At 51.8% G+C, this 26546-nt stretch overlaps 8 protein-coding genes across 8 annotated transcripts; 2 read left to right on the top strand and 6 right to left on the bottom strand.

The window, feature by feature from the left end:
• Nucleotides 1–2009: 2009 nt before the first annotated feature.
• PpBr36_01088 (uncharacterized protein) lies at nt 2010–2972 on the bottom strand (the record flags this gene model as incomplete). Its single annotated transcript, XM_029888277.1, has 5 exons — nt 2010–2358; nt 2417–2487; nt 2556–2637; nt 2742–2827; nt 2946–2972. 5 exons carry the CDS (start codon nt 2970–2972, stop codon nt 2010–2012), a joined length of 615 nt encoding a protein of 204 aa, XP_029752053.1.
• Nucleotides 2973–4819: 1847 nt separating this feature from the next.
• PpBr36_01087 (uncharacterized protein) lies at nt 4820–6214 on the bottom strand (the record flags this gene model as incomplete). The annotated part of the gene is made up of 1 exon (XM_029888276.1): nt 4820–6214. One exon carries the CDS (start codon nt 6212–6214, stop codon nt 4820–4822), a length of 1395 nt encoding a protein of 464 aa, XP_029752050.1.
• Nucleotides 6215–7139: 925 nt separating this feature from the next.
• On the bottom strand, nt 7140–7865 carry PpBr36_01086 (uncharacterized protein; the record flags this gene model as incomplete). The annotated part of the gene is made up of 1 exon (XM_029888275.1): nt 7140–7865. One exon carries the CDS (start codon nt 7863–7865, stop codon nt 7140–7142), a length of 726 nt encoding a protein of 241 aa, XP_029752051.1.
• A 705-nt stretch (nt 7866–8570) lies between these two features.
• Nucleotides 8571–10909, bottom strand: PpBr36_01085 (uncharacterized protein; the record flags this gene model as incomplete). The annotated part of the gene is made up of 2 exons (XM_029888274.1): nt 8571–10552; nt 10810–10909. 2 exons carry the CDS (start codon nt 10907–10909, stop codon nt 8571–8573), a joined length of 2082 nt encoding a protein of 693 aa, XP_029752048.1.
• Nucleotides 10910–12636: 1727 nt separating this feature from the next.
• On the top strand, nt 12637–13860 carry PpBr36_01084 (uncharacterized protein; the record flags this gene model as incomplete). Its single annotated transcript, XM_029888273.1, has 2 exons — nt 12637–12668; nt 12810–13860. The coding sequence occupies 2 exons, from the start codon at nt 12637–12639 to the stop codon at nt 13858–13860; spliced, it is 1083 nt and encodes a 360-aa protein (XP_029752049.1).
• Nucleotides 13861–14215: 355 nt separating this feature from the next.
• On the bottom strand, nt 14216–18966 carry PpBr36_01083 (uncharacterized protein; the record flags this gene model as incomplete). Its single annotated transcript, XM_029888272.1, has 7 exons — nt 14216–14270; nt 14337–16363; nt 16464–16575; nt 16649–16857; nt 17452–18179; nt 18269–18589; nt 18651–18966. The coding sequence occupies 7 exons, from the start codon at nt 18964–18966 to the stop codon at nt 14216–14218; spliced, it is 3768 nt and encodes a 1255-aa protein (XP_029752046.1).
• Nucleotides 18967–20092: 1126 nt separating this feature from the next.
• PpBr36_01082 (uncharacterized protein) lies at nt 20093–21385 on the bottom strand (the record flags this gene model as incomplete). The annotated part of the gene is made up of 2 exons (XM_029888271.1): nt 20093–20809; nt 20870–21385. Coding segments are annotated over 2 exons (1233 nt in total), but the record flags the coding sequence as incomplete, so codon positions are not given.
• Nucleotides 21386–22747: 1362 nt separating this feature from the next.
• On the top strand, nt 22748–26227 carry PpBr36_01081 (uncharacterized protein; the record flags this gene model as incomplete). Its single annotated transcript, XM_029888270.1, has 4 exons — nt 22748–22893; nt 22976–23088; nt 23164–23454; nt 23538–26227. The coding sequence occupies 4 exons, from the start codon at nt 22748–22750 to the stop codon at nt 26225–26227; spliced, it is 3240 nt and encodes a 1079-aa protein (XP_029752044.1).
• Nucleotides 26228–26546: the final 319 nt, after the last annotated feature.

The following is a 26546-nucleotide window of genomic DNA, read 5'->3' as shown; positions in this document are numbered from 1 at the left end:
AAAAAAAAAAAAAAAAAAAAAAAGGATAATTTCGGTTGTATGGATGTTATTTCTCCTATCGAATGGGGATGGTACAATCACTGGCGTCCATACACTAAGAACTGACATAAAAACAACACAAACTGATGATCGAAGCTATTGTGTAAGATGACGTTTGCTCTCGCTTGCTCCTCTCCGGTGCAGCGATCCCAAGCCCGCAGACCTTGTTGACAAGGCGGGCCGTTCGACTGGCCGGGTCTGGCCACCGTCACCAACCGGAACTTGGGCCCCAGCAAGTTGTTTATCCAACGACGTGGTCTACCGTAGCTACAGTGTGGTAGTACTGTACAACGAACGTGATCAACTACTGTACTTTTTATTATTGATTCAAAAGGTCACGGCGGTTTTTGAATCACAGCAATGCCTGATCATCATGCAATGTGTTGCTAAAAACTACCCGAAACCCCTATTCCCGGTTGCTTTCCCGTTTCGATCAATTGCTGCCTCGTGGTGATGGTTGGCTCCCTAATTAGTACCGGAAACCTCGCATTGTTACTTTTTGCCCAAGCTGGGGATCGCTTGAAAATTTCGCAATCAGATGCTTCTCTAGTACGTCACTCGCCTCCTCGAGTTCTCACGAGGTTTTTTTTTTTTTTTTTTTTTTTTTTACAATTCTACCTTGTCCGCCCGCGCATGTCTCGCTGTTCGGCCTAGGCCTGATCTGGCGCGCGTGTCATCTCCAACAGAGAAGAACCATGGTTAGACATAGAAAAAAGCTATCCACTTTGATGGCGGGGAGTAACGCCTTCTACAGTAGTAGTAAGGTACGCGTAAAACAATTCATGAATGTAGGTAGTCTCTTGTGTTGGCACTAACTACATGGGACCTACGTTACCGTACTGTGCATCTTGGGCCCCCATTTTTATACCAGCCCTCCCCGCAACAACTCGGACAGTGTGCGTTCTATTTTCTGCAGGATGATCCCATGTCTTGTGTTTACGGTATTTTCTGTCTTCAACGACAGGGGTAGGTAAAGCCTTGAACCAAGTACGAAGGAGCATTTTTTTAATCTGCTGACAATATTAGCACACATCGTTCGGACGAATGCAGGGGCTTCTACATTTTTCTTCTCTTGTTTGTCTTCTTTCGTCTTTCTTTTTTTTTTTTTTTTTTTTTTTTTCGTCTGTGATTTTGCCTTCGTCTCATTTTTTTTATTCCACGCATGAAGAGCATTGCAACACTTTTGACAGCCCATTCAAACCGGTTCATTCCTGCACGTGCTCGCAACTAAAAAGCGTTCAGTCTATCCTTGCCTGCCTGCTGCAAGTATCATGGTTCTAGGGCAAGGCACTGCTCTCGGCGTTTTGGCATGCCACGCTCAACTATACTCAACCGGGCAAAATAGTTGGCTAGCGCCTTGTTATTGAATCCGCTGTCGTGGCAACGGGTTTGCGCGCGCACCGTCGTTTCGATGCACGCAAACTCAAGTCTCCAGTGTGTAACCACTTTGGATGGAACGCAACATCTCCAGTAGTAGTAGTCTGAACTTTTTTCTGTCTCTCCATTTCAATGCGACACGCCTGTATAAACCTGCAGGACAATGGCTTGGCTCTCTAATGGGAATCCAATCCATAAGATCAAGTTGACGACATTGCGTGGCGTCATTGCAGGTGTGCGTTTTTGTATGCCACTCTGCTGCCAAATCTAGCATGGCGTTTCGAAAGTCCAAGCATACAAAAAACAGACGATTCTTGCACCAGAGCCATGCTCTTTGAGCACAGTTTCACTTTCCATGTTTGTCATTACTATCTCTTAATGCATCGCAAGACAGCAGGCTACAGGATATTACATTTGCTGGGCAGCCCGCAAGGACCACCATCCTCTTTCCCTGAGTCTTTCTTTGCAGGGACGTTATCACCAGAACCGTTCGCTGCGTTGCCAGGCCCATCCTGGCCTTCCGCCCTCGGCTCCGCCTTTGCTGGCTCTGCCTTCTCTGCGGTTGCCCCGGCCTCCGATTTGCTGCCATGCAGTCAGTTGGTAGCCTTGGACACGTGGTTATAGAACTCCTCGCCCTGGATCCTGGCGAGCTCGAGCTCCTTCTCGGAAGGCTGCCTTGATCCGTCGCCACCAGCAAAAGTGCCGGCTCCCCACGGGGATCCTCCGCGAGCCTCACTCAGGTCGGTCTGGATGCCAAAGCACTTGGTGTATCCCAGGGGGACGTAGATGATGCCGTGGTGGGCAAAGGTCGACATGGCAGCGATAGCCGTTGACTCCTGACCGCCACCCTGCGAGGCGGTAGAGATGAAGATACCGGCGTACTTGCCGTAGAACCCACCCGTAGCCCACTGCTTGCCCATCTTGTCGAGGAAGGCCTTCCATCTGTCGCAAGCGTCAGCGCACGAGAAAGTCACGGTATATCAAACTGGGCCTGACTTACTGCCCAGGGAAGTTTCCGAAACGAGTGGGGATGCCAAAGAGGAAACCATCGTATCCCTCAAGAGTCGTAGGCTTCATGCTACTGTCAGCAACCCTGATACTAATATGTGCCGTCAAAGGTGAACGCTGGCTCGACCTACATCGCTGAGGACAGTAACGTCGGTGGGCTTTGCGGGAGCCCCCATCTTGGCGAGGACGTCCTGCGAGAGCGTCTCCTCAATCCTTTTGTGCAATCACGTTAGCATGGAAAAAAAATGTCTTAAGAGAATGCATGAAAACTCGCATTCAAGTGAGACACGATAAATCAAAGGGTAGGTTGGCCTTACTGGAACAGGTCGGCCGTGCCACCGGCCTTCTCGATTCCAGCCTTCTCGGCTTCGGCCAGCTGCTTGATGTGGCCGTACATCGAGTACTGGTCGAATGGGACACAAGGGTAATCAATCAGTCAAAGTCCAATTGGCGGCGATGGGGGGGTTATGCTGTCTTCTGACAACATCACAGGTTTTGACTCTGGCCTCTGTTCAACTCACGTAGACGATGGCAATCTTGGGAGCCATTTTGAAGATGGTGTTCTAGGTTCGGCTGGGAAAAAATCCAAAAAGGTTTACGGGAGTTCGGATTAGGTTCGATTGGGGCAGAGTGAGTTCAAATAAGGGTATCCAGGTATATGGTCTAGGGAAGGTAAGTCTGAGAAGATGGGAGACGGTGAACAAGCGGCAGGTAGGTATTTATATGCCCCTCTTCTTCTACATTATACCGAGAGATAGGAGCGGGCTACCTGCCAAAGATACGGGCCAGGAACCACTTGGAATGCACAAACTGGCAAGCCAAGACAGGGGATCTGCCGACGTGTTTAGAACGAGATGGAAAAGTTCGAGCCCCTTTCCTCTTTCAAGTTCCCACTAAATGACAAGAACCTACCTAGACTACCCAACTGTACCTGCCTAAGATATGTCCTCTTGCGGGGTAAACTAGGTACAGTATCCTACCTCCAGATGTCCTGGATAAGGTAGGTGGTTCTTCTGCTACCGCACCAAGCTTCCGCCTGTCTCCAGTCTGCAGCTGTACGGCAGTATATTGTAAGCATTAATAAACTGCACGCTTGTTGTCATGGTGGGGTATCGTTTCCCGATCCAGGCTTACTACCGTGACGACGTCCCTCCAAGGCGATTGATCCTTGTTCCTGACCAATCGGAATCCATCAAGTGAGTTTCTATGACCACACTGCTTCCCCTTAGGTTCATGATTTATGGTTATCATTGCTATTGTCTCTGAAACAATCTTTGATGTTGAAAGTCAGGGGCAATGGAATATTCCACTGCCATTGACTTTTGTAAACCAAACTAAACTCCAGGGCACCGAATACTTTGATGATAAAGGCCGGCCAGAGACGCTGAAAGCGCGGGGCATATGGGGGATTGGTTGCTGCATAGCTTCTTCCAGAACGCGTGCGTAGTACCGTAATTGCATGGATGGTAGTTCCAACAACAACAATTCAGCCCACCAAAACCCACTATCGAGGCGCCCCGCGACCGCCACGCGGGTGAAGCGCCTAAGTTGCCTACCTAGCTTGATAGCCTACTGAGTAGGTAATGCTTAATAAGGTCTGACAATTCAAAAATCCGGCGAAAGCCTAAACATCAAGCCATCACAGGGCGCCGGCCCATGTTCTTTTTTTTTTTTTTTTTTTTTTGAGCATTTGTCGAGCTGACAAATGATCCAGTCCTCCCACCAATCGCTTCTTGCATATACCAAAGTAAGTTACCAAAGCATGGCGTAACCTACCAACTACTTAGGATGTACATCATATTTCGTTAAATTGCTAAATTATGGTGACAACAAGAATAGCCCGGAACTTTTGGGCCGGTTGACCAGCAACAAGGCAGTCAATGCAGGTGGGCTCCCAGCTTGATGGAGATTTATGTTTCTTTTTTTTTTTTTTTGAACGGAGCACGTTTATGTTATGTTACTCAGCGCATGTGCGGGGAGCGCAAACATCCACAGCACCCCACTATGTTCCATATCTAACCTTGGCAATTCCCAGAGGTTCCCGTCAACATGAATCGAATAGACGACAATGGCTGGATCCTGTGATGAATCTAGAGCGTTGGTACATGTTTTCATCCGCCATGCGCTTCTGGCACGACTCAATCGGGAATGGCGCCATAACCAGCGATCAATCACAGATCGCCAGGATTCACCGACTGTTGACGCGGCTTATTGAGCGCATGCGGGCGCGGCGCAGCTTCACGATGTCACTCTGGAACACGCGCATAAAGACCGTAGAGAAGAGAGGGGGTCTGTGCGGAAAATGCTATCAGAAGAAAATGTTGACGTCTATCAAGGGGGTTTTCTTTTAGAAGAAGAAGAACAAATGGTAGGTCACCAACAGCCGCGTCCACAATCAGACCTTGACCTGTCCCTTGGTTCGCCAGAGCAAAAGTCGGCCTGTAGCATGGAGAGAAACCCCGGCAAGCATTCCAGCTATCGAGTACCCAATTACTCCCAACCACTGGCTACGCCCGAACCCATTGACTACGGCCCCGGCGACCGGCGTTCCTATCAACAAAGCCACACCCGACGTAAGGAAATTCATGCCTAGCCTCGCCCCAACTCTCCCCGGGTCTGGAGTCAACGATATAATGACGCTAGGCATCAGACTCACTATACCGCCAGAAAAGCCGCCGTACAGCAGGGCAAAGACGATTAACCCAGCGAAATTCTGGATTCCAAACCAGGCCACCAGAACTATCAGCGTGGCTACACCGCACACCAGCAGCATGTTGACGGACCCGAAGCGGTCGGCAATGTGGTTTGGAACGACCCTCCCAACAATGCTGCCGGCATTGAGCACGGTCACCACGTAAGGCGAAATGTCGGGACTTGCGAGCCCATGCGTCTCTGCGTAGAGCTGGAGGTAAAAGAACGGGACGTAAAGGGTGAGGAATACGAAGAATGAACCGCACACTGTGCTCAAGAAAGATGCCTCGCGCAGCGCCGTGGGATCAACGATCCTCCTTCGAGACCCCTCGCTAGGCGGCAGGCGCGTATGCATACATGCCAGAGGTATGGCCGATAATGCCAAGAGGATAAATGCTATCGTGCGGGTCGTCCATGCAAAGCCGATTCTCGGTTCAAGTTGCGAAAAAATGATAGGAAGCATGATGCCCACAAGGGGGGAGCCGGTTGATGATATTCCCAGGACGAGGGCTCGCCGCCGGCGAAAGTACTGAGCCAGAATTGCAGCCGAAGGTAAAAAGCTCAGGCCCATACCGATGCCGGTCATGACGCCCTGTGCAAGAAGCACCTGCCAATATACTGAGCAGAGTGATGTGAGGAACTGACCCAGGACGACGAGGCCTAGGCCTGCGAATATCAGATGGCGGAAGTAGCCTGCATCGTAGAGGGGACCCGAAACCAAGCTGACCATCATGAGCAAAGCGCCTTGCACTGATCCGATCCATGAGATGGATGAGGACGAGACCGAAGAGAGCATGTTGGTTTCGTAATATGTTTGGTAGACACCAAACGCGTTGACCAGACCCCAAGTTTCGGCCAAGATGATCCAGGAGCCGAGCACCTGGAGCCATGCCGTGACGCCGCCATCAGGAATAGATTCTGCCCCGGCTGCTGCTCCGGGTGCAGATTCTGCCGATTCGCTGCCACTGGAAGGGCCGGCTGCGGAAGACGGACGGTCTGTAGTGGTGATACCTGGGATTCCCTGAGCCCCAGCCTTGTATTTCTCCACAATGCGGTCGGTATCTGGGGCTCCCTTCTCGCCCCCTGTCGATATGTTCATAGCGCGGATATTTGTGTGTCAAGTGAAGAGGAGCAGCCCATGCCGAAGTGCTGCTCGAGGTGGAAGGCACGGGACTTCTAGATTCGATGTATAGCAGGCAAAAAGTTGGAGGACTCTAGAACAGATCCCAGCCTACGATCGAAGCGTAAGGCAATTAGAGTCTAATCAAATCTTGAAACAGGCAGTGTATCGTGACTGTATTTGGTGCAAAAGTTCCCTGCGAGCGCCTTTTTGGCCAGTCCTGGCCGAAGATGGATCTGGACCAATTTTGTGATCAGTGGTCGTGAAGGAACAGGATGAGGGCAAAAGCTTGTTCTTCCTTTCAGTCCAAGGACTCAAGTGCCAGAAGTGCCAGAATATAAGACGAGATGGAGGACCCTTGAACGTGTCGATGGCAGACAAATTATCAATGATGCGCCTTGCGGGTATAAGATTGCCCGTTGAGGAGGTGTGGGTCGATTTGTATTCGGCACGTCGGCTTGCTCAGCAGCTTTCTGGCCTACTGCGGAGATACCGTAGAGTGACTCTGACTTAACTAGTTTGGGTGAAACTAAAAGCCTAGGCTAGCCGACCCAATGCAAATGTCGTACTATCGCTGGTGACAAATACCAAACCTGTTGACGACATTTGGTGCTTGTAGCGGTGGAAGGTTTTTCATCGCTGCTGCAGCCCTGTTGCATGGGCTGTTGGCAGACACGGCAGGCTTGGCAGGCTAGTCCACCGAAGACGGTGGCATGGCGGTCCGCATCGGAGGTTGTGAGTGCAGGGATTGTGATATGGTAGCGGAGGTGCCGATCGTACCCGACCGGCTTCCCCTCCTAACAGTGCCGTCATTTCACATTGCCTGGGATGCAATGCAAGCTTAACGGCGTGCATTTCCCAAAGAATATCATGGGTGTCCGTAGTGGCCCTTCGTAGGCAACCCTCACCACTGCAGCGCATCACTCATGCGAGACTGCGTGGCCGGCACTGTGCCTGTCGCTGCCTTGGGTGCCGTGGCGGGGTTTCCGGGCTTCTTCTGGCTGACGACCTCCTCGTCGACAGCTTGATCCTCTGTGAACAAATCACGCCTCACCCCCCAATGATGAATTTGCTCGTTCAAAACAGCTCGCCATTTGGCGATGAGTGGATGAGCTTCCACCACATGCCTAAAAACCACGTCCCCGCCGTCTTGCCCGGAGACCGGATACGTCCACGTCCCGTCAGGAGCCCAGTAGGTGGCCCCAAAAATCGACCGAGCTGACAAGTCCCCTCTCGCCTCGCCGAGGAGCGCAGCCAGCCGCTCGTCGCCAGGAACCGCAGCGGCAAGGCCCTCGAGAACACCCACGATCTCGCCGGCGCTCAGTCCCAACGTGGCCCCGAGCCCGAATCCCTCGTCGAACCCGGCCTGCACGCTGGCAGCCTTGGCTACCGTCACGCCCTCGCGGTAACCCGCCGTCGTGTGCTCGCTCTGCAGCCGCCGCATATCCGACGGCTCCGAGGAGAACGGAGTGGTGCCCTGGACATCCTCAGAGGCAAAGACGTCGTCCAAAGTGTCGGTGGCATGCAGTCCCGGCGGCGGCTCTCTCAACGCGAGACTTGTTTGCCCAATCGAGGCAAACATGACGCCGTCATCTTCCGAGTGCGGAAGGGGCGTTGGATTCATGTGCATTGCCGCCGAAGATTGTTATATGTCACGCAACTTGTTTGCCCCGGCAACTTCGGTACCAGGTTTATTTTTATTTGTACAGAGCACCAGCGCCTGGTGTCGATGGGTAGATGGTATGTATGTTTTAGATCAGTAGACTGTGACGTAAAAATAGAATAATTCAAATGAATCCCCAGTTGCAAGCCGGTACTGTCTCAAGGTTTTCGCTACTGTGCCTTGTTTGGGGTTGTCTTGGATTTCGTAGCTGGGCAGGATGATCAAGACTTAAGATTTCAGAAGTCTCGGGATTCCCCTCCAGAATTTCTCCTTGCCGCCACACGATTTGCAGGGTCCACCCCGACCTCTATTGAATACTCCACCAATGCACCCTTCCAATCGTCTCAACTCGAGTGCGGTCGTTTCTAGCAGTCAATTGCCAAGAAATGTCATAAACTCTATCCATCGTCGGAACTCACCTGATTTACAGTAAAAGGGTGGCGGCTCACATGTCATAGGATGGAGGGTGGGGACTTCAGACAGCTTCAATCACAATCGTGGTATACATAGGTAGGCTGTGTATGTGCAATACGCTTATACCAACTCTCATCTGATAGTCAAGTGCATCCCAGGTGCGCAACTCCTATTCTGTACAAGTCAACGTAGAACATGAAAAAAAAATTCCCCCGCAAACATACAACCCTTGCGGACTTCGCGACCAGCAGACAACTTTCAGTTGGCTACCACCGTCGTAACTTCCTCTCCCTTTTCCAAGCCCGGCTCGTTGGTCGGCTTGACTTCCTGTTCAGACGAGCCCTCAGTGATACCGGTGGGTTGCTGATCATCAGTCACGTCCACGGGCGTCTTGGGCTCTGTCGGTGCCTTCTCAGAGCTTGTATCTGCCAGATTGTCATCAAGTGCAGCCGGAGCAGGCTCTACTGAAGCCTCGTTATCAACAGAGATGGGTTTGGTCGCGACAGGAACATCCTCAGAAGGAATAATCTCGACAGGATCGGCTAGGTGAGTCGCCTGGGCAGTTTCCGGGTTTAAATACTCTTTCGCTAGCTCCACAGCTGGCTGGCTCGTCTCGGATTCTTCGTCCACGACAGTATCCACCGCGGGAGCTCCTGCCGGAAAGACTTCGGACTCATCGGTCTTGGGTTCCGGGGTCTTGGCCTGGGGCACCGGCTCCGGCTCGGCCGCTGGCTTCGCCTCAAGCGCTGGTGCTGTCTGAGGCACTGGCTCTGGAGCCTTCGCAGCCTCCGGTTTGCCTCCAGCCTTGCCACCAACTCCCTGCGACTTCGGCTTACTTGTCGTCTTTGAGGCTGTATCTGTTTGTGGGGCGACCTTTTCTTCAAGCTCGCTAGGCTGTTTGGCCACGATAGGTTTGGACGAGGCCTTCCTCATCGGCGCATCAGTCTTAGATACTATCTTCTTGGCGGCGCCTGTGGTGGTGTCTTTGCTGGCAACAGAGCGCTTCGCCGCATTGGAACTACCTGGATTCTTACGAGGGGGGCTTGCCGCAACCTTCTCGTGCGTCTTGGAACTCGAAGCCTGTGTTGGGCGCATCATGCGCGCAAGGAAGCCCTCGTCCACCGCCTTCTCCCGCTTTGTGACAGGGTGGTCGATGGCCGCGGCCTTGGGCGGAGGACCAATGCTTGGCCTCGGTCGATTGATGGTGGAGCTCTGCCTCCTCAAAGTGCGACCTGTGGCCGCGCTGGTCCTACTCGGAGACCTTGACTCGGGATTCTGGTAGGTACCAGACTGCCGCGACGATGAAGGCCGACCGGTTCCTGTCCTAGTGGCAGATGCAGCCGTGTGCGTTGTAAGACCTGCGGGGAGAGCTACAGGCCGCGTTGGAGACTTCGGCTTGGGCTTGACGAATCCCACACCTCGATCAAGGCTATCAGATGGGGAAATCTGAACCGTAGGCGGTTTCTTGGTTACAGAGCTGGTTTTTGCGCCGGAATCCTTAGCACTGCCAGACCCTGTTGCTTTACTAGCCGCCTTAGGGGTAAGCTTCGGCGTAGCAGACTTTTGAGGCTCCAAAGTCCTCTTCTCCGGAGTCTTGGCCGATAGCTTAGGACCCTTGGCTGGGCTGGTTGGGGTTTTGGTTGCAATGGGAGACTTCGCCGGACGACCGCTACTTTTCGTTGTCGTTACTGATAGTGCTTTTGGCCCTTTGGCGTCGGTCTTGCCGTTATCTGCTTTGGCCCCTTCCTTTGCGGGAGAAGCCTTGGCTACAGCCTTGGCCTTGTCCCTCTCGACAGCCGTCTTTCCATTGAGATTTTGATTCTGATCGGGCTTTGTAGCTTTGGAAGTTGTCGTCGAGCCCTCGGCTTCTGCCGGACCCGTAGGCTTGTCATCGTCTGCACCAGAAGCAACTTTGCCTGGGACTGGTGGCGTCCGCTGAGCGAATGTGGCATTCTGGCCCGGTTTGGGTGAGTCGTGCAGCGGTGATTGGGGAATCGGCTCCATTTGAAATGGCTTGTTCTGTTGCTGAAGTCGATCGGTAAAGGATGGGGGTGTGTCCTGCGCTGACTGTGATCTTGAAGCGGTGGTTGATGGGATATCTGTGTCGTCGGATGTTTTCTTCGAGTTGGAAAGTACGGAATCAGAGCTGGGGTCTCGCTTTAGTCCCACTCTGCCGTCTTTTTCAACAACTGCGACAAAATTGGTTCGAATCTTGGACAGCGGGCGAGGTGATTCTGTGCCTATTCAGATGGGTGGATCTCTATGAGTATGTTTCCAGGCACGAAAAACGCAGAAATAAGAGGCTCGAGGAAGAAATGGGATAAAAGCGCAATGAAGAGCAGAAATATGACGATCATCAGGATGACCATCTGAGCTCGATTCAGGGGACGGACTGTGCTAGCCCGTGAAGATACAATATGACATACAAAATTCCGGGACTGAAGCTAAGGTCGATTTGTGCTGGAGAGAGGAAGTTGAGACCAGAAGATTGACTAACCTGCAGATAAACCTGGTGACCTCCCTCGTTCGGGTGTATCCTCCTTGTTGCCGCTCTCGAACATCGCCCGCAGACCAGAAACTGACCCTATTTTGCTCATGGTCACGACTGCCGACACAGCGGTTTATAAGGAGCGATCTGTGTTTGTCGGCTACTCAGGGGGACTTGGAGCTGAGGTTTGTCAAAAGCCCAGGTCTGGATCTGTCCGAGGATGTCAACCGAATCAGAGGCGACTTGGCGCACCGTCTGGAGTTGGAGAAGCAAAGCAAGGCAGCTCAACACCTTACGCGCGTAAGATTCCGTCTCCTTAATTAAGCAGGTAGATGGAGGTACCTGATTGCGGTAAATGTGCTGCAGCTTATGTCTTTGGGGGAAAATGCAGGAGTTGCTACGTAGCGGGAATAATAGTCGTCGACGCTGAAGATTCTAAGAACGGAAAGAATGTGCAAATGAAATTAAAATAAGAGGCTTCGGTCATGTACGAAAGCGGTAAAGAGGACCTCGTGTGATTAGAAAGAAAACAACTGGCACCCGAGGAAAGAAATCGTCAAGGACAATCGTTCGTTGGGAGTTTGCTTGTCGACTCTGGTACAGGAAGACCCGATGGTGGGGAGGCTCACCCGGCTTATGATTGGTAGGCGAAAGGTTAGGTGTGCCTTTTTAAGGCTAAGCCAAATGATAGCTCCTGGGTTGTGGATTCAGGGGTTTACCAAGGTGCATGTACTGTATGTAGTAGAGCTTCGAAGTCACAGGGTTAGCGGGAAGAGGCCAAGTATGTGTGTCTGTGTTTGTGTGTGTGTGAGTGTCTCTGTTTTTTTTTTTTTTTTTTTTTTCTTTTCATAAGTGACAACTTGGTCATGGATGGCCGCATCAAGTTTACATAAATATCGCATGTTGCATGATTTAATACAGCATGAAAAAAAGGCCTCTGATTTTGTCCACGCCAGGCAAGAACAGTTGCCTCTAGACATTGATTGTTCCGACACAAGCTATGACAGTTTGGCAAGGGTCCTGAGCCGAAGGTCCACTAAGACAATGCAGGGATCTGCACTTTAGGTGTTGTCTCACATTACCCAGTAGCTGTTCTGAGATCTTAACACCATCATATTATTATCCGTGACGCACGGCTGATGAACTCAAGTTCAGATGAAGCCCACCGCTTCAAAAGAATATAGCCACGGCTCAACATCCGAAAGGTCGAAAAAGATGGAATTGGGGAAGCTGCCGAATATCGACCTAGGCTGAGGAACGGAGCTTTCTCTTCAGTGGATCATGGTTTGTCTGCATCCATTGAACCATAGGTTTGTTTGTCTTCGTTTCACAGGCAACGCGACTTGCCTGTTTATTTGCGACTCGGCGGGCCTGTCAAAGTTGCCCCTTTTTCATACATCGTAGCTTGTGTGCCTAGACTGGGTGGCTGGACAGAACACTTTTACAAAGTGTGGCCGTCATTCTGAGCACGCTTATGAAGGCAATCGCCGCATTTTTCTGTAAGACAAAATGCGGTCGGTTGAAACTCTGATGCAAAGTAAAAACGTAAGGTGAGAAGAGAAAATTAGACAGGTAAGTATATTTGTTAAGTTCTTTGCGACTTCTACCGGTAGATCAGAGCCTCAAATGGGTGGGGTGCCCGCTACTTCAGCAGTAGCCACTGCAGCTGGGGTAAATGCGCTAGCAGCTCCGATCCCGGCCGTGTGTTCTCCACTTAACCCCAAAAAAGTTTGTACTTGTATGATTCTTTGCTAGAAAGCAACTGGCATCACGTACATTGTCGTCAAACATCAAAGGCAATTGTACGAGATACCAACTCTCGTCACCTAGGTAAATATGGCAGCAGCTCGTGCTCTCAGAATTGGACTGTAAGTTGCTATTTACAAAGGCCGGCTCCGATCTAACACTGTGCTAAATGGAGCGCGTGTACCGTGCAAGCCCACAAACCCGCCATTCCACACCGGCGTCACTTGTGATGGCTTTGAAGATTGTATTCTGACCATTCCTAGCATAGCCGGTGATGGCATAGGCAAAGATGTCGTCCCGGCCGGGCGTCGGGTTCTCGAAGCCCTGCCGTCCTCGCTCGGCCTGAAATTTTCATTTGTCGATCTGCAAGCGGGCTTCCAGACTTTTGAAGAGACGGGAACCGCCCTCCCCGACCGGACCGTGGAGACCCTAAAGGGCGAGTGCGACGGAGCCCTCTTCGGCGCCGTCAGCTCCCCGACCAAGCCCGTCAAGGGCTACAGCTCCCCCATCGTCGGCCTCCGCAAGAAGCTCGACCTGTACGCCAACGTCCGGCCGGTCAAGACGGTGGTGTCGGCCCCGCGACCCATCGACATGGTGATCGTTCGCGAGAACACCGAGGACCTGTACGTCAAGGACGAGCGCACCTTTGACGCCCCTGACGGCTCCGGCCCCGTTGCCGAGGCCATCAAGCGTATCTCTTACCGCGCCTCGCACCGCATCGCGTCAATGGCCGGCGAGATCGCCCTGCGAAGGCAAAAGATCCGCGCCGCAGGCGCGCCCAGCATCCACTCGTCGCCGCTCGTGACCGTCACGCACAAATCCAACGTCCTGTCCCAGACCGACGGCCTCTTCCGCTCCACGGCCAAGGAGGCCCTGGCTGACGCCAAGTTCGCCGGCTCCGTCGCCGTCGAGGAGCAGATCGTCGACAGCATGGTCTACAAGCTGTTCCGCCAGCCCGAGGACTACGACGTCATTGTCGCCCCCAACCTGTACGGCGACATTCTGTCCGACGGCGCCGCCGCGCTCGTCGGCTCCTTGGGGCTGGTCCCTAGCGCCAACGTCGGCGACGGCTTCGTCATGGGTGAGCCCTGCCACGGCAGCGCCCCTGATATCATGGGCAAGGACATCGCCAACCCCATCGCCACCCTGCGCAGCGCTGCTCTCATGCTCGAATTCCTGAACGAAGAGGAGGCCGCTGCCAAGATCTATGCTGCAGTGGACGCCAACTTGGTGGAGGGTAAGGTTCTGAGCCCCGACCTGGGCGGCAAGGCCACCACCGACCAGGTTCTTGAGGACATTTTGAGAAGGTTGTAATTGCTCTTATGATTGCCCGTCTGAGAGAGAGATAAAAAAAAAAAAATATAGGTGTTCTAGTCACTGTAAGATTGAACTGAACAGAACGAGTATTATAAAAAAGAGAAAAGAAGAGAGAAAAAAAAGAGAAAAAGGCATAGAAAACCTTATTTGCTCCTGGCAGCTACTTGACGACGTGTAAACTTACGCGCTTTTGAAGTTCGAGATCATCCACATGATATTGTTACATATTCCCGTTCTAGTTTGTTTTATTGTACATATGTTTTGTTTGTACATTTCTATCAGGACGTCGTGCCCTTCTAGTAAAAATGAGTCTATCTTAGCCAGGAGTACCCCCGTGCTCAGAATCGCGGTTTTATTTTGTTCGCTTAGAGTCCAGTTCTTTTTGGTACTTGGCGATAAGTTCCTTCCTGTAGCGCGAAGAAAACGAGGTCAGTATAGGGCAAACATAAATGAGAGGACATGGTCAAACTTACTGGAGATGTGGAGGCGCCGCTGCGTAGTGGCTGAACTCCATGTTAAACTCGCCCTTACCCTGGGTAGCGGCGCGGAGGTGCGAGGAAAAGCCAAACATGGCGTTCAGAGAGCAGTCGGCAATAAGGGTGAAGTCATCGGGACCAATCTCGGTGTCGATGACAGTACCGCGCTTGTTCATCAGCATGAGCACAGAACCCTGGAACTCGTTGGGCGCAGTAATCGTGGTCTTCATGAGCGGCTCCAGGACCTGGCCGCCGGCGTCAACAAACGCCTTGCGGAAAGCCATCTGGGTGGCCAGGTTGAAGGCGTAATCGGATGAATCAGTAACATGAGTGGCACCATCGTTTACGATCATAGTCGTGCCGATGACCCTGTGGCCCAAGAGAGGACCCTTGCGTGCAGCTTCCTCGAAACCTTTACCGCAAGCGCTGAGGAACTTGTCGGGAATGTTGCCACCAACAACGCGGGCCTCAAAGAAGTTCTCCTCGGCGCTCTTATCATTGGGCTCAATGTAGCCCACAACACGAGCGTAGTCACCAGGGCCACCACTCTGGCGCTTGAGAAGGAAGTCATATTCGGCCCGGCGGGTGATGGTCTCACGGTACGCGACGCGCGGCTGGCCAGTCTCGCAGTCGCACCTGTACTCACGACGCAGGCGCTCGACGTACACCTCGAGATGCAACTCGCCCATTCCAGAAATGATGGTCTCCTCAGATTCCTCGTCGACGTGAAGACGGAAGGTGGGATCTTCACGCTGGAAGCGATTCATGGCCTTTGAGAAGTTATCGGCGTCGCTGCTACGCTTAGGCTTGATGGACAGAGACATGACAGCATCGGGAACGAACATGGTGGACATGGTGTAAGGTAGGTTGCCGTCGGTGAACGTGTCGCCAGAGGCACAGTCGACACCGAACACGGCGCAAATCTCACCGGCACCGATCTCGTTAACATCCTCCATCTCGTTCGAGTGCATACGTACGATGCGGGGAATGCGGATCTTCTTGTTGTTGCGAGAGTTGAAAAGGTACATGCCCTTCTTGAGCGAGCCTTGGTAAACTCGGATGTAGGTAAGCTGACCGAACGGGTTCTCCTCGAGCTTGAACGCAAGGCCGACAAAAGGTAGCGCATCATAGGGGATAAGCGCGGTTGGAGCCTCGCCCTTTGAGCGGTCCAGGGCCACATTCTCGACCTCGGATGGGTTTGGCAGGTAGTCACAGACGGCATCGAGCATGGGCTGGATGCACTTGTCCGCAAGGGCGGAACCCATCAACACGGGGGTAAACTTGCGTGCAATGGTTGCCCTCCTGATAGCAGCCTTGATCTGTTCAGGAGTGGGCGTCTGCTCTTCGAGGAAGATCTCAGCAATCTCGTCGTCGACATCAGCCAGCTTCTCAATCAGCTCCTGCCTCTTCTCCTCAGCGAGTTCCTTGACATCATCCGGGATCTGGCTGGAAACCTTGACGTTTGTGCCCCTGGCACCCTCGGTTCGGATCGTCTTCATGTGGATCAGGTCAACGACTCCCTCAAAGTCTTTCTCGGAACCGATGGGCACTTGAACGGCAGCGGCAGGAATCTTGAGTTTCTTGTTAATCTGCTCGACGGCCTTGAATGGGTTCGCACCCATGCGGTCCATCTTGTTGACAAAGCTGATGCGAGGAATATCATAGCGCTTCATCTGGCGATCGACGGTGATGGTCTGGGATTGGACACCTGAGACGGCACACAGAACCAAGACGGCACCATCGAGGACTCGGAGAGCCCGCTCGACCTCAATGGTGAAGTCGATATGTCCCGGAGTGTCAATCAAGTTGAGGTGGTAAGTGGCGTCCTCGCCATTCTCCTTCTTGGTCCAGTCCGCAAAAGTTGCCGCGGACTGGATGGTGATTCCTCGCTCCCTCTCGAGCTCCATGGAGTCCATCTTGGCACCCACAGCATCTTTGCCTCGAACTTCGTGAATGGCCTTGATACGTCCCGTGTAGAAAAGCACACGCTCGGTACATGTTGTCTTGCCGCTGTCGATGTGGGCCTGTAGATTGCAAGAAGTGAGACCTTTGTCAGTACGGCAGGTTCCTCGACCAAACTGTCTCGAGAGACATCTTCAACCACTTCGCAATCCGATAACGTACCGCGATACCAATGTTCCGCACTCGTGCCAGCTTCGTCTTTTCCGCTTCGGTCATGCTCTTCGCCACCGTCTCGGCCGTGAGATTTTTGGCCGCATCTTGGGCTGCTTTTAGTCTGCGCGTTCCAGATCCCAGTTTAGCTGATGTCGCAGAGACATATGAAACATAAAATGTTGACATGTACTTACGCCTGCTGAGCAGCGCTCAAGTTGCGCAGCCTCGCGCTCTCACTGAACCATCTCCTCTCGTGGCCCAAACGCGTAGCACTTTGGAGGGAAGAAACAGGGCGTGCCGTCCTCAGGCTGCCCTCTACACTGAACAGCCGGCGAGGTGCTGCAGACTGGGCACCGAGCAAGCTCCGGTCTATTATGGCCGCAACTGACCTATAAGTCCTCATCTTGGAAAAAGAAACAAAACCCAATGAACAGAAAGGATAAAGGAATGACGAAGGTAGACACCCATCAAAGTACAAAAAGGAACATCGCGACTTTGGCAGTCGATAATTTTTTAGTGGACCCTGCATGGATTCTGGCCACCAATCGAGAGGACCCACCTGCCCATTTACGGCATTGGCTTGGCTCCAGCGACCTGGTACGTACTTGGAGAAAACAGCCGTACCACAGGAGCACTTCGTAGTTTTATTTTGCCATTAAAATAGTGTACTTGGGCTATTTTGCTCTGAGGCTCACGTGTCTTGACATACTGGACACAGGAGCCTATATCAAACAAGATGTTGTTTTAATAATTCAACTGAAAAAGCATCTAAAATGACACACTTTACACAGAATAGGGGATTGCGCTGCTGGTGTGGCAATTGCTCGAGTTGTGCTGATGACATTGATACTACTGCTAATCTAGTTCCTAGGGTAGAAGTGTGAAAAGAATACAGCCCTCAATGTCATCAGCCTGACATTATCAGGGCTATTGCCGCGCCCATCAATATAAAGCGAGTATTGTTCCAGGGCTTTAGTGTTGAGCTCGCCTGGCTCACACCCTGCCTAAAGCCAGGTTGGGCATTAAATGCAGGTATTGTCATCTGCGGCTTGACCACGGCTTGGTCCTGATTCGGTGCCATGGTCGCGGATGGGATAGGGGCGCCGCTGCTTGGGAAAGCGATGATTTCTGAAGTTGTCGAGTTGAAATCAGTCTGCGCGATACCAATTTCGTGGTTGACCAAGTCATAGACAACATATGCAGACCTGAGGAACGTGTCGCCCAGAACCATGGTCTGGCCGGTGAAGTTCTGGATTCCAAAGGTGCATGCATCCTGGCCTTGATATCTGCCATTGGTGAATTTCGGAGCCGGCCCAGTCGTAAGATCCAAGACAAGCTCTTTCATGTCAACCTGGATCCTGGGTCCGTCGGAACCTGCGAAGCCAAACACAAAATATCCTTTGCTACTCTCCATTGCGCACGGGAGCAGCGCTTGGCCATATTCTGCGCTGTAGAGTGCGCCAACCTCTGTCCATGTTTGGATGGCAAGATCATTCGGTAGATAGGAGAGGGTGGTACCGGAGTCGAGGACCACAGGTATTGGAAAAGAGCGCGAGGTAAGAGTGTCTTGGCCGCTTTCACTGTGTGCCTCCAGTGAGGTCAAAGCGACGGTGAACGACATGTATTCCTGGCTGAAGACATCTTCGTAGATGCGGATTCTTGACATGCGTCCCTTGAACTTTGCAACATCAACGCCCCCAAACAGGATTCTCCCAGTACTTGCATCTACGGCAGATTTGTCAGTTCCCAACACCGACGATTTCGGATTTTGCTCTCCGAAGGATAGGGCTCGACAGAAGAAGAGAAGTACTAACTCAAATTGTTCAACCAAAGGCTAAAAGCATTCGTATTTATAAGGCCGTCGTTCAGCATTGTTGCGGGCAAGTTTGGATATGTTGTAAAGTTGGAGCTGTTGCCCCCAACAATTGCTTCGTTCATTGCGTAACCAACTCCGGCCAGGCCATAGGGAATATCGGTTTGTTTCCCAAGTCCCATGGTGAGATTGGTCACCTTGACGCCGCCAATGGAAAATGTATCGGTGAAATAGTCGCCTCGGGCGAATGATCCATCAATATACTGAATGCTGAACTGGTCCTTGCCGGTCACTTGGAATGAGGACGACTGGTCTTTCTTGACTGTAGCGAGCGGCTGGTAAGAAGACTGAAGGCTCTGGAGGACACGAGAAAGCAGGCTTACAAGATCCGAGGGAGCAGCCGTTGGGGACTCGATCAGATTTACATGCTGAGTCGGCCGGGACCCAAAGGTCTGAGGAGCCCGTGTCTAGTTGCAAAGTCACATCCTGTCCGCCAACGGAGCATTTTGCGAAGTAGCCGCCTCTCGACTTCTCATTGTGGATGACTTCCTCGAAGGTGGTCGCAACGCGTTTTGCCAATTCCGGCGTTGGCGCATGAACCTGCCGCCTTTCAATGTGCCATTGCACAACCCCGTCGGATGCCGCCGCAAATGAGCCGAGTGAAGCAAAGACTATGAGAAGAGCAGATAGACCTAGCATTTTGTTGCGCAAATCCAATATTTATTATATCGGGGTTTTGACGGCAACGATTTGACGCCTCAAAGACGACAGATCGCTCCCGGGCGAATGCGAGAGTAGTCGTCCTTGATGCGTATTTCTTGTTGCTTGAAGCGGGCAATTTTGTACCTGCCTACCTACCTTACCTATCATTCGGGAGTCGTGTATACAAGATCGACGTGCGATCGAGAAACCCTAGGTAGGTAGGCGGGCGGAAGGCGCCGCCATTGCACAGTTGAGGGTTTGCCCGAGAAAAAGCCCAAGGAGCCAAGATGGGAATTGGAAAGAGCGGGTTTTTGTGTGTTTGGAATGAAAGAAGGTGCTACAGCGATTCGGGGGCGGTCATATGGAGTTCCAAGAAAGCCAAGCCGCCTTGGTTTCTGGGCAAACATCCCACCAAGCGGGTTCTGAACCCGGCCGGGTCTTCAAAGAGTAAACCAATTGTCCTCAGGCCCGATACGCCGTGCCACGCCACGCCGAGCGTTTGGTCGTCGAGCTAGGCGCCTGTAGAGCTCTGGGCTTTGCAGTTTGACCTCTTGGCTTTGTCATGTCTTGGGGGTTCATTGCACAGCACATTACTGATGGTTCCAGTTTGCCAGGGAGACGAGGGAGGACCTTGACTTCGTAGCGTAGTTGCCACCATGAAACTTCCGGGATAGGCAGACAGGCAGGAGTTGACGATAACAATGGGCAAGTGGGAACATGACCTGTTGGCGATGATTTATCACCGCCAAAGTTAAGGATTGGAGTGAGACGCCGCGGCCTGGTCAATTGGATTCCAGGGACGGACTTTTTGTGTGGTTGTTTGCTGGGAATAGATTTTATATGGTTTTATGCCTGAACTAAATATCATGGGACTTCTAGAGTGGTCGCGCCGCGCCTGCTGCTCGATGGCCATCATTCATCTTCTCGATTGAATATTGTCAACCATAACTTCGCCCTGTTTCAACCTCGGTTAGGCGTCAAGGCTATTTCACCACCATGTGTGGGTATATGTGGGGCTACGGATCCTTCTGCTTTCACAGCAACCAGCCGTTTTGGCGCTCGTCATAATTACAGTTACGATGAAACAACTGGCGGAGTTATATCAACAGCCCAGGTCGTGTATCTAGCTCAAATTGTGCTCAATATAGCCCCCTAGCCTCTTCAGCGCCTCGTCAAGAACAGCAGTATCACAGGCGTAGCCCAAGCGAACGAAGCCTTTGAAATCACCATCACCACGGTTTCCAAAGCATTTCGATCCCGGAACCAACATAACATTGATGGTGTCGATGACATCAAGGCAAAACTTTTCGTCATCGACCGGATTGCCCTGGTTGAAGAATTGGATAAACGCAGTTGTGCCAGCCTGAGGTTTGACCCAAGAACAGACATTAACATGCCTCTCGACAAAGTCCTCAAGCAAACAGAGGTTCCTATGCGCCAGCCTCATGTTCCTGTCCAGCAGCCCCGGTCTCACTGAATCGGACAGGGCAAAGGTCGCGAGCTGATCATCGAGCTGCGATACGCTGATTGTTGTGTAATCGCGCGCAGCAGCCATGGCGTCGACGATGCTCTTGTCACGACAGGCAACCCATCCCACACGCACGCCGGCGAGTGACCAGGCCTTGGACATGGACCCTGTAGTGATGGCTTTGTCATAGTTCATAGCCAGGATCGAAGGCGGTGGTTTGATGTTTTGTTCAAGGCTGTGGAACAATGGCCGGTAAACCTCATCTGAAAACACAATTATGTTTCGACTGCGCGCATACTGAACAATCTGCTCCAAGGTCTCTCTTGGGATTGGGGCACCCGTTGGGTTGTTGGGATTGTTAATGACAATCATCTATTGAATCGGTTAGGCGCTGACAGGAACAGCATCCTTTCATCGTTGGGCAGGGTGTACCTTGGTATTGGTCCTAACCAGGTCAGCCAGCTCTTCCATGTTGGGAGCGTAGCAATTCTCCTTAGACAACCTCCATAGCGAAACCTCTGCCCCAAGGCTCTGGGGAACAGAGTAAAGCTGCTGGTAGGTGGGATAGACGCAGACAACATGATCCCCTGGCCCGATAAGCGTGTAGTAGAGGAGAAAGTTGGCAAAAATAGCGCCAGGTGTTATCAAAACGTTGTCAGGGGACAGTTGAATTTCCGCCTCCGTGTTGTATAGCCCCGCGACTGAGCTGCGTAGAGACTCGGAACCAAGGATCGCACCATATGTGAGCTTTTTGGAAGTCGAAAAGACTGAAGCTACCGAAGACTTGCTATCTGACAATTGAAGCAAGTCGTCGATAGACTGTGATGCCACACATGTTTCGCTCACGTTGAGGACATTATGCTTTGTTTCGTGCTTGTCCATCCACTGCTCAACATGAAAGGGCTCGATTCGCACCATCTTTGCGTTCGTCTTGGCGGGATGGGTTGGCTAGCTTTGCACACTCTTGGAAAAAGCGCAGAAGGAAATATAGGTGTAGACAAAAGGTCTGTTCAAGAATTCCATTTACTCTTACAGTGACTCTCAAGCACAATCATCTGTTGCAGCCCGTTTTAAAAACGAGACCAGAAGTTGATTCAGTAGTCGGACGAGGGGTGTCCCACATGTCAAAGCAAAGGGCGCATACCTGTCGCCCAATGTTATCAAACCTCGACGAGCCAATCATCGACAACCGACTGCCGCAATGAAAAAAAAAAAAAGAAAAAAAAAAAAAAGCTGGCAAGGCAGCACAGCGCCGTCTTTCGCACTCGCATTTCTATTTGTTCTTTCGCCTTGATTCAATCACTGGTTCAAGATAAGATGAGAACTTCCGACACAACTTCAGCTGTGAGGGTGAGACAGATGCACGCAGGCATCATACATCAGTCTAGGTTATGATGTTAAGACTGGTATATTGTATCCTTGAGTTGTGTAAATAAGAGTGGCACTTACAAGTCAATCTACAGTACACTGTCTGATATGTTGCTTTTCAGGCGCTTGACAAGCTGGTATGAAGGAGCTAAGCAACGACCAATCATGCAAGCTAACTTGTTCCTCCGGGATGAATGAATGAATGAATACCTCGATGCCTACCGAGCAGCTGGGTAGCTCTGCTAGCTTTCCAATAATGCTAATTGACAGCCCGCCTTGTCCGCTCCTTCGGTGCGGAGAGGCGTGAGCATCCCCACAAAGATCCCCACATGAGCAAAGCAGGGGGTGGCATGGATGGCATCATGACCTCCCTTACTGGCTTGCTGGTTCCCGGGAACGCGCACTCCACTTTGACACGGTGCCACCCACCCGCAGCTTCCCTCATGCTATGTCCCAACTGTGCTGCATCTGATGCTCACAACAGCCATTCTGATCTCTTTTATCCCGCAATGTGGATTGGGTGACGAAGATACGTTGCCCTTTGAAAAAGCTCAACTTAGCGTGGCAAGCCCAGGTGGTCACTGCCATTTCTTACCCTCAAGATCGGCAGCATACTTTTGGCTGCCACTTGTTTGGTGTCGCTAGCAGGCGAATCCCCCATCGCGCCAATCCACCCAAGCTGCCCGTCTTCGTCGCAACAAGGCACCGTCCTTTACCTCCCGCGAGGACGTAACCGAGTTGTCCTTATCAGATCAACAACACATCGCCTGCCCGGTATTTACTGTCACTGCGAGACAAGCGAGGCAGCAACGAGTACAATCTAGGTGTACGCGTAGCCTGGGGGCGTGAAGCGACGAGATCAAAGCACTTCAATTCTAGTGACTTTGGTCGCCCAACCACCCAACTCGATAAATCCATAACCCTCCACAAACAGGATACAGAATGCCTTCAAGATTACGCACGGTGCTCGCTCTGGGAGCGACGTCGCTTCTTTGGCTCGCTTCCGTGTCGGCCAACTATACGACTTACGACTCAATGAGGGCGCAACTCGCTTTGATGGAGGATAGGCCAGACAACTGCCCGCCATGGTAAGTACTTACCTGGCAGAACCCTCTGGCAGCTATGCTACGTGTGTAATGTTATGCTAACCCGATGCCATAATTCGCATAGCTTCAACTGTCTTCTTCCAGCTTACACGTGCGGGCAATATGGCGGCTGTAACGAATATGATGGCACCTGCCGATGCCCCGAAGGCTATGGTGGCTTGGATTGCATGGAGCCTCGTGAGTTGCTGTAGTGCTTCGACTTTTTCCAAGTCTCAAGAGTACATGAAAAACTAACATACGACAACAAACCAGTCTGTGGATCTCTTGCGCGCGGCAAAGATCGACCTATGAGGAGCGGCGACCAGTGCTCCTGCGACGACGGATGGACGGGCATAAACTGCAACGTTTGCACTGAAAATAAGGCCTGCGATGCTCTCATGCCGGAGAATGAAGGCGGCGTATGCTATCAGATGGGCGACGTCATTAACCACAACTACCAAATGTGCGATGTTACCAACAAGCCAATTCTGGACATGCTCGGCGGCCGCAAGCCTCAGGTCACATTTGATTGTGACAAGTCATCGGGCGAATGCGACTTTCAATGTAAGCACAACTCAGCCCATTTCTTGCTAGTCGCCTCTGCTCGCTCTCGCACGGTAGGGTTCTGACAGAAATTTTTGCTTTAGTTTGGATTGACCAAAAAGAGTCCTTCTACTGCCACTTGAACAAGTGCGAGGCATCTGCCGAGTTCGACGAGTCGCGAAACAGCACCAACTATGACTGTGGCAAGATCCAGTGCAGCTGCATTCCAGGGCGATTTCTCTGTGGGGAATCAGGGTCTGTCGATATCGGCGATTTCTTGGATCAAGAGATCAAGGGCCCGGCTACTTTCAAGTGCCTGCAAAAGCCCGGAGGGAAGAACAACTGCGACTTTGATGAGGCTGCAATGAACGACCTGGTCAGCAGTATCTTTGGCGACAAGACCATCACCCTCTCCTGCCGGTCTGGAGAGTGTCTCTATCACACCCAGGTTCCAGGCTACAAGCGGCCTGTTTCCAAGATCAACACCCCTCTCATCGCAGGCGTCATTGGCATGTGCTCGATTTTCGTGGCGGTAACCATTATAGTTATTTGGTACTTGTCTCGTCGCAAGTTCAAATACGGCCCCATCCATTTGGATGATTCAGACGACGAACAAGTGAAGCTTATGGCTGACCACAAGCCTGCCTCCCTTTATTTCGAGAACGTCTGTTATGGCCTCAACGGCCGGCAAATTCTTTCCGAGATCCAGGGAATGGCACATCCTGGAGAGATAACCGCCATCATGGGAGCGTCGGGTGCCGGCAAGACAACTTTCCTTGACATCCTCGCCCGCAAAAACAAAAGGGGTGTCGTTGGCGGGGATTTCTTTGTCAACGGAGAAAAGGTTAATGACACAGACTACAAGAACGTCGTCGGTTTTGTTGATCAGGAGGACACCATGCTGCCGACTCTTACTGTTCATGAGACGATCCTCAACAGCGCTCTCCTGCGCCTGCCGAGGGAGATGAGCTACCAGGCAAAGGAACAGCGCGTCTACGAGGTTGAGAAGCAACTTGGCATCTACCACATTCGTGATTCGCTGATCGGATCTGAAGAAGGCAAGGGACGTGGCATCTCTGGCGGAGAGAAGAGGAGAGTAGGCATCGCATGTGAGCTTGTCACGAGTCCATCGATTCTCTTCCTGGACGAGCCCACCAGTGGCCTCGATGCTTACAACGCCTACAATGTCATTGAGTGCCTCGTAACGCTGGCCAAGACATACAAGCGAACTGTCATCTTCACAATTCATCAGCCCAGATCCAACATTGTAGCCCTCTTCGATCGTCTGATCCTTCTTGCTCAGGGCAAAACTGTCTATTCCGGTCCGTTCCATCAGTGTCAAGACTACTTTGACCGCATTGGCTACGCCTGCCCACCGGGCTTCAATATTGCCGACTATTTGGTTGATCTCACCATGCATGCGGGCACGACCACTTCCTTTGATGATGGATCCCTCTCTGCAGACGTGGCGAGTGTTGGACCTAGCAGCACCCGCGCCGTCAAATCAATCGCCAGCATCTCAGGTGGCAGCATTGGTGAAGACAGTGGCGCTGAAGGCTCCTCGTCCACCAGGCCTAAGAACAAACGTCGAGACTCGGTTAAGACGCGCCAGGAAAGGGAGCTTTTCACCAGGCGCAAGAACACTGTCGATACGGCCGCTTCCTCTGATGCCGGCGAGGAGATTGGTGCCTACAGGCTTCAAAAGCAGCCCCACAACTCCGAGGCCTCGCCATTGACTGTGGACGATCCGCATGACCTTCCACCGGCTGCTTTGAGCGGAACAGACCTCGACATGCTGGTAAACTCCTTCAAGCAGTCAGACATAGCTGGGAACACGCATGACGAAATTCACCAGGCAATTGCTGGTGCCCAGAGCGCCAACGGATCCAACTCGAATGGCTACACCACCGCCGGGCCAAACATCCACACCAACGTCATGGGGAGAGGGTATGCTCGTGTCAGCTACACCCGCCAGTTTATCATTTTGTCCCGAAGGACGTGGATTAATCTCTACCGCAACCCAATGTTGATGCTTATGCATTACGCCATGGCGATTCTCCTTGGAGTTCTGTCAGGATTCCTGTTTTATGGATTGACTAGCGACATTGCCGGATTCCAAAACAGACTGGGTCTTTTCTTCTTTATTCTGGCACTCTTTGGATTCAGCACCCTGACGAGCCTGGCGGTTTTCTCCTCTGAACGTCTTCTGTTCGTCAAGGAAAGGGCCAATGGCTATTACTCTCCGATCACCTACTTCGCGGCCAAAGTCATCTTCGACATTATTCCCCTCAGAATCATTCCGCCAATCATGATGGGTTCCATCATCTATCCAATGACCGGACTGGTGCCCGATGCTCCTCATTACTTTACGTTTATCACTGTTCTGGTCCTGTTCAACCTCGCCGCAGCCGCTATATGCCTTTTCCTGGGAATAGTTTGCAAAGACGGTAGTGTCGCCAACCTTATCGGTAGCCTGGTTATGCTGTTCAGCTTGCTGTTTGCCGGCCTTTTGCTCAACCAAAATGCGATTCCAAAGGCCGCACAGTGGCTGCAATCGCTTTCGATATTCCATTACGGCTTTGAGTCACTGATTGTCAACGAAGTCAGCCATCTGCAACTGATAGACAACAAGTACGGCCTTGATATCACCGTGCCGGGTGCCAGCATTCTCTCGTCCTTTGGGTTTGACAACAATGCTCTGTGGCCGGATGTTATCAACCTCGGCATTTTTGGCGTCATTTTCATCATTTTGGCGTACCTTGCCATGCACTTCCTGCTGGTGGAGCGGCGCTAAACCCCCGGGCGTGGTGGCCATTTGTCAACCTGGGCATAATTTGGATATATAGCATACAGTGGGAGGATCCTTTTACTTTCTTTTGTTCGTCTCCTCTCTTTATTGATGTATCGTTTGCGATTTCCTGTTTAATTCACCCTTCACCTGTAGCCCCCCTTTTGTACATGATATAGAGGTAGTAAAATACATGTCAGTCGGTTTATTGCACTTGACTCGCGCATCGATGTAAATAGTAAATCTTCAAATGCCTAGACTACAGAGGTAGTTCAGCTGTAATTTTTAAATGGACCGACTTTGAATAGCACGGAATGCATTTGTT

This window comes from Pyricularia pennisetigena, chromosome 2, assembly GCF_004337985.1.
Source record: "Pyricularia pennisetigena strain Br36 chromosome 2, whole genome shotgun sequence".
Classification (NCBI taxonomy): domain Eukaryota; kingdom Fungi; phylum Ascomycota; class Sordariomycetes; order Magnaporthales; family Pyriculariaceae; genus Pyricularia; species Pyricularia pennisetigena.
The sequence above is the reverse complement of the archived record's forward strand: the minus strand, read 5'-3'. Positions and strand labels throughout refer to the sequence as shown.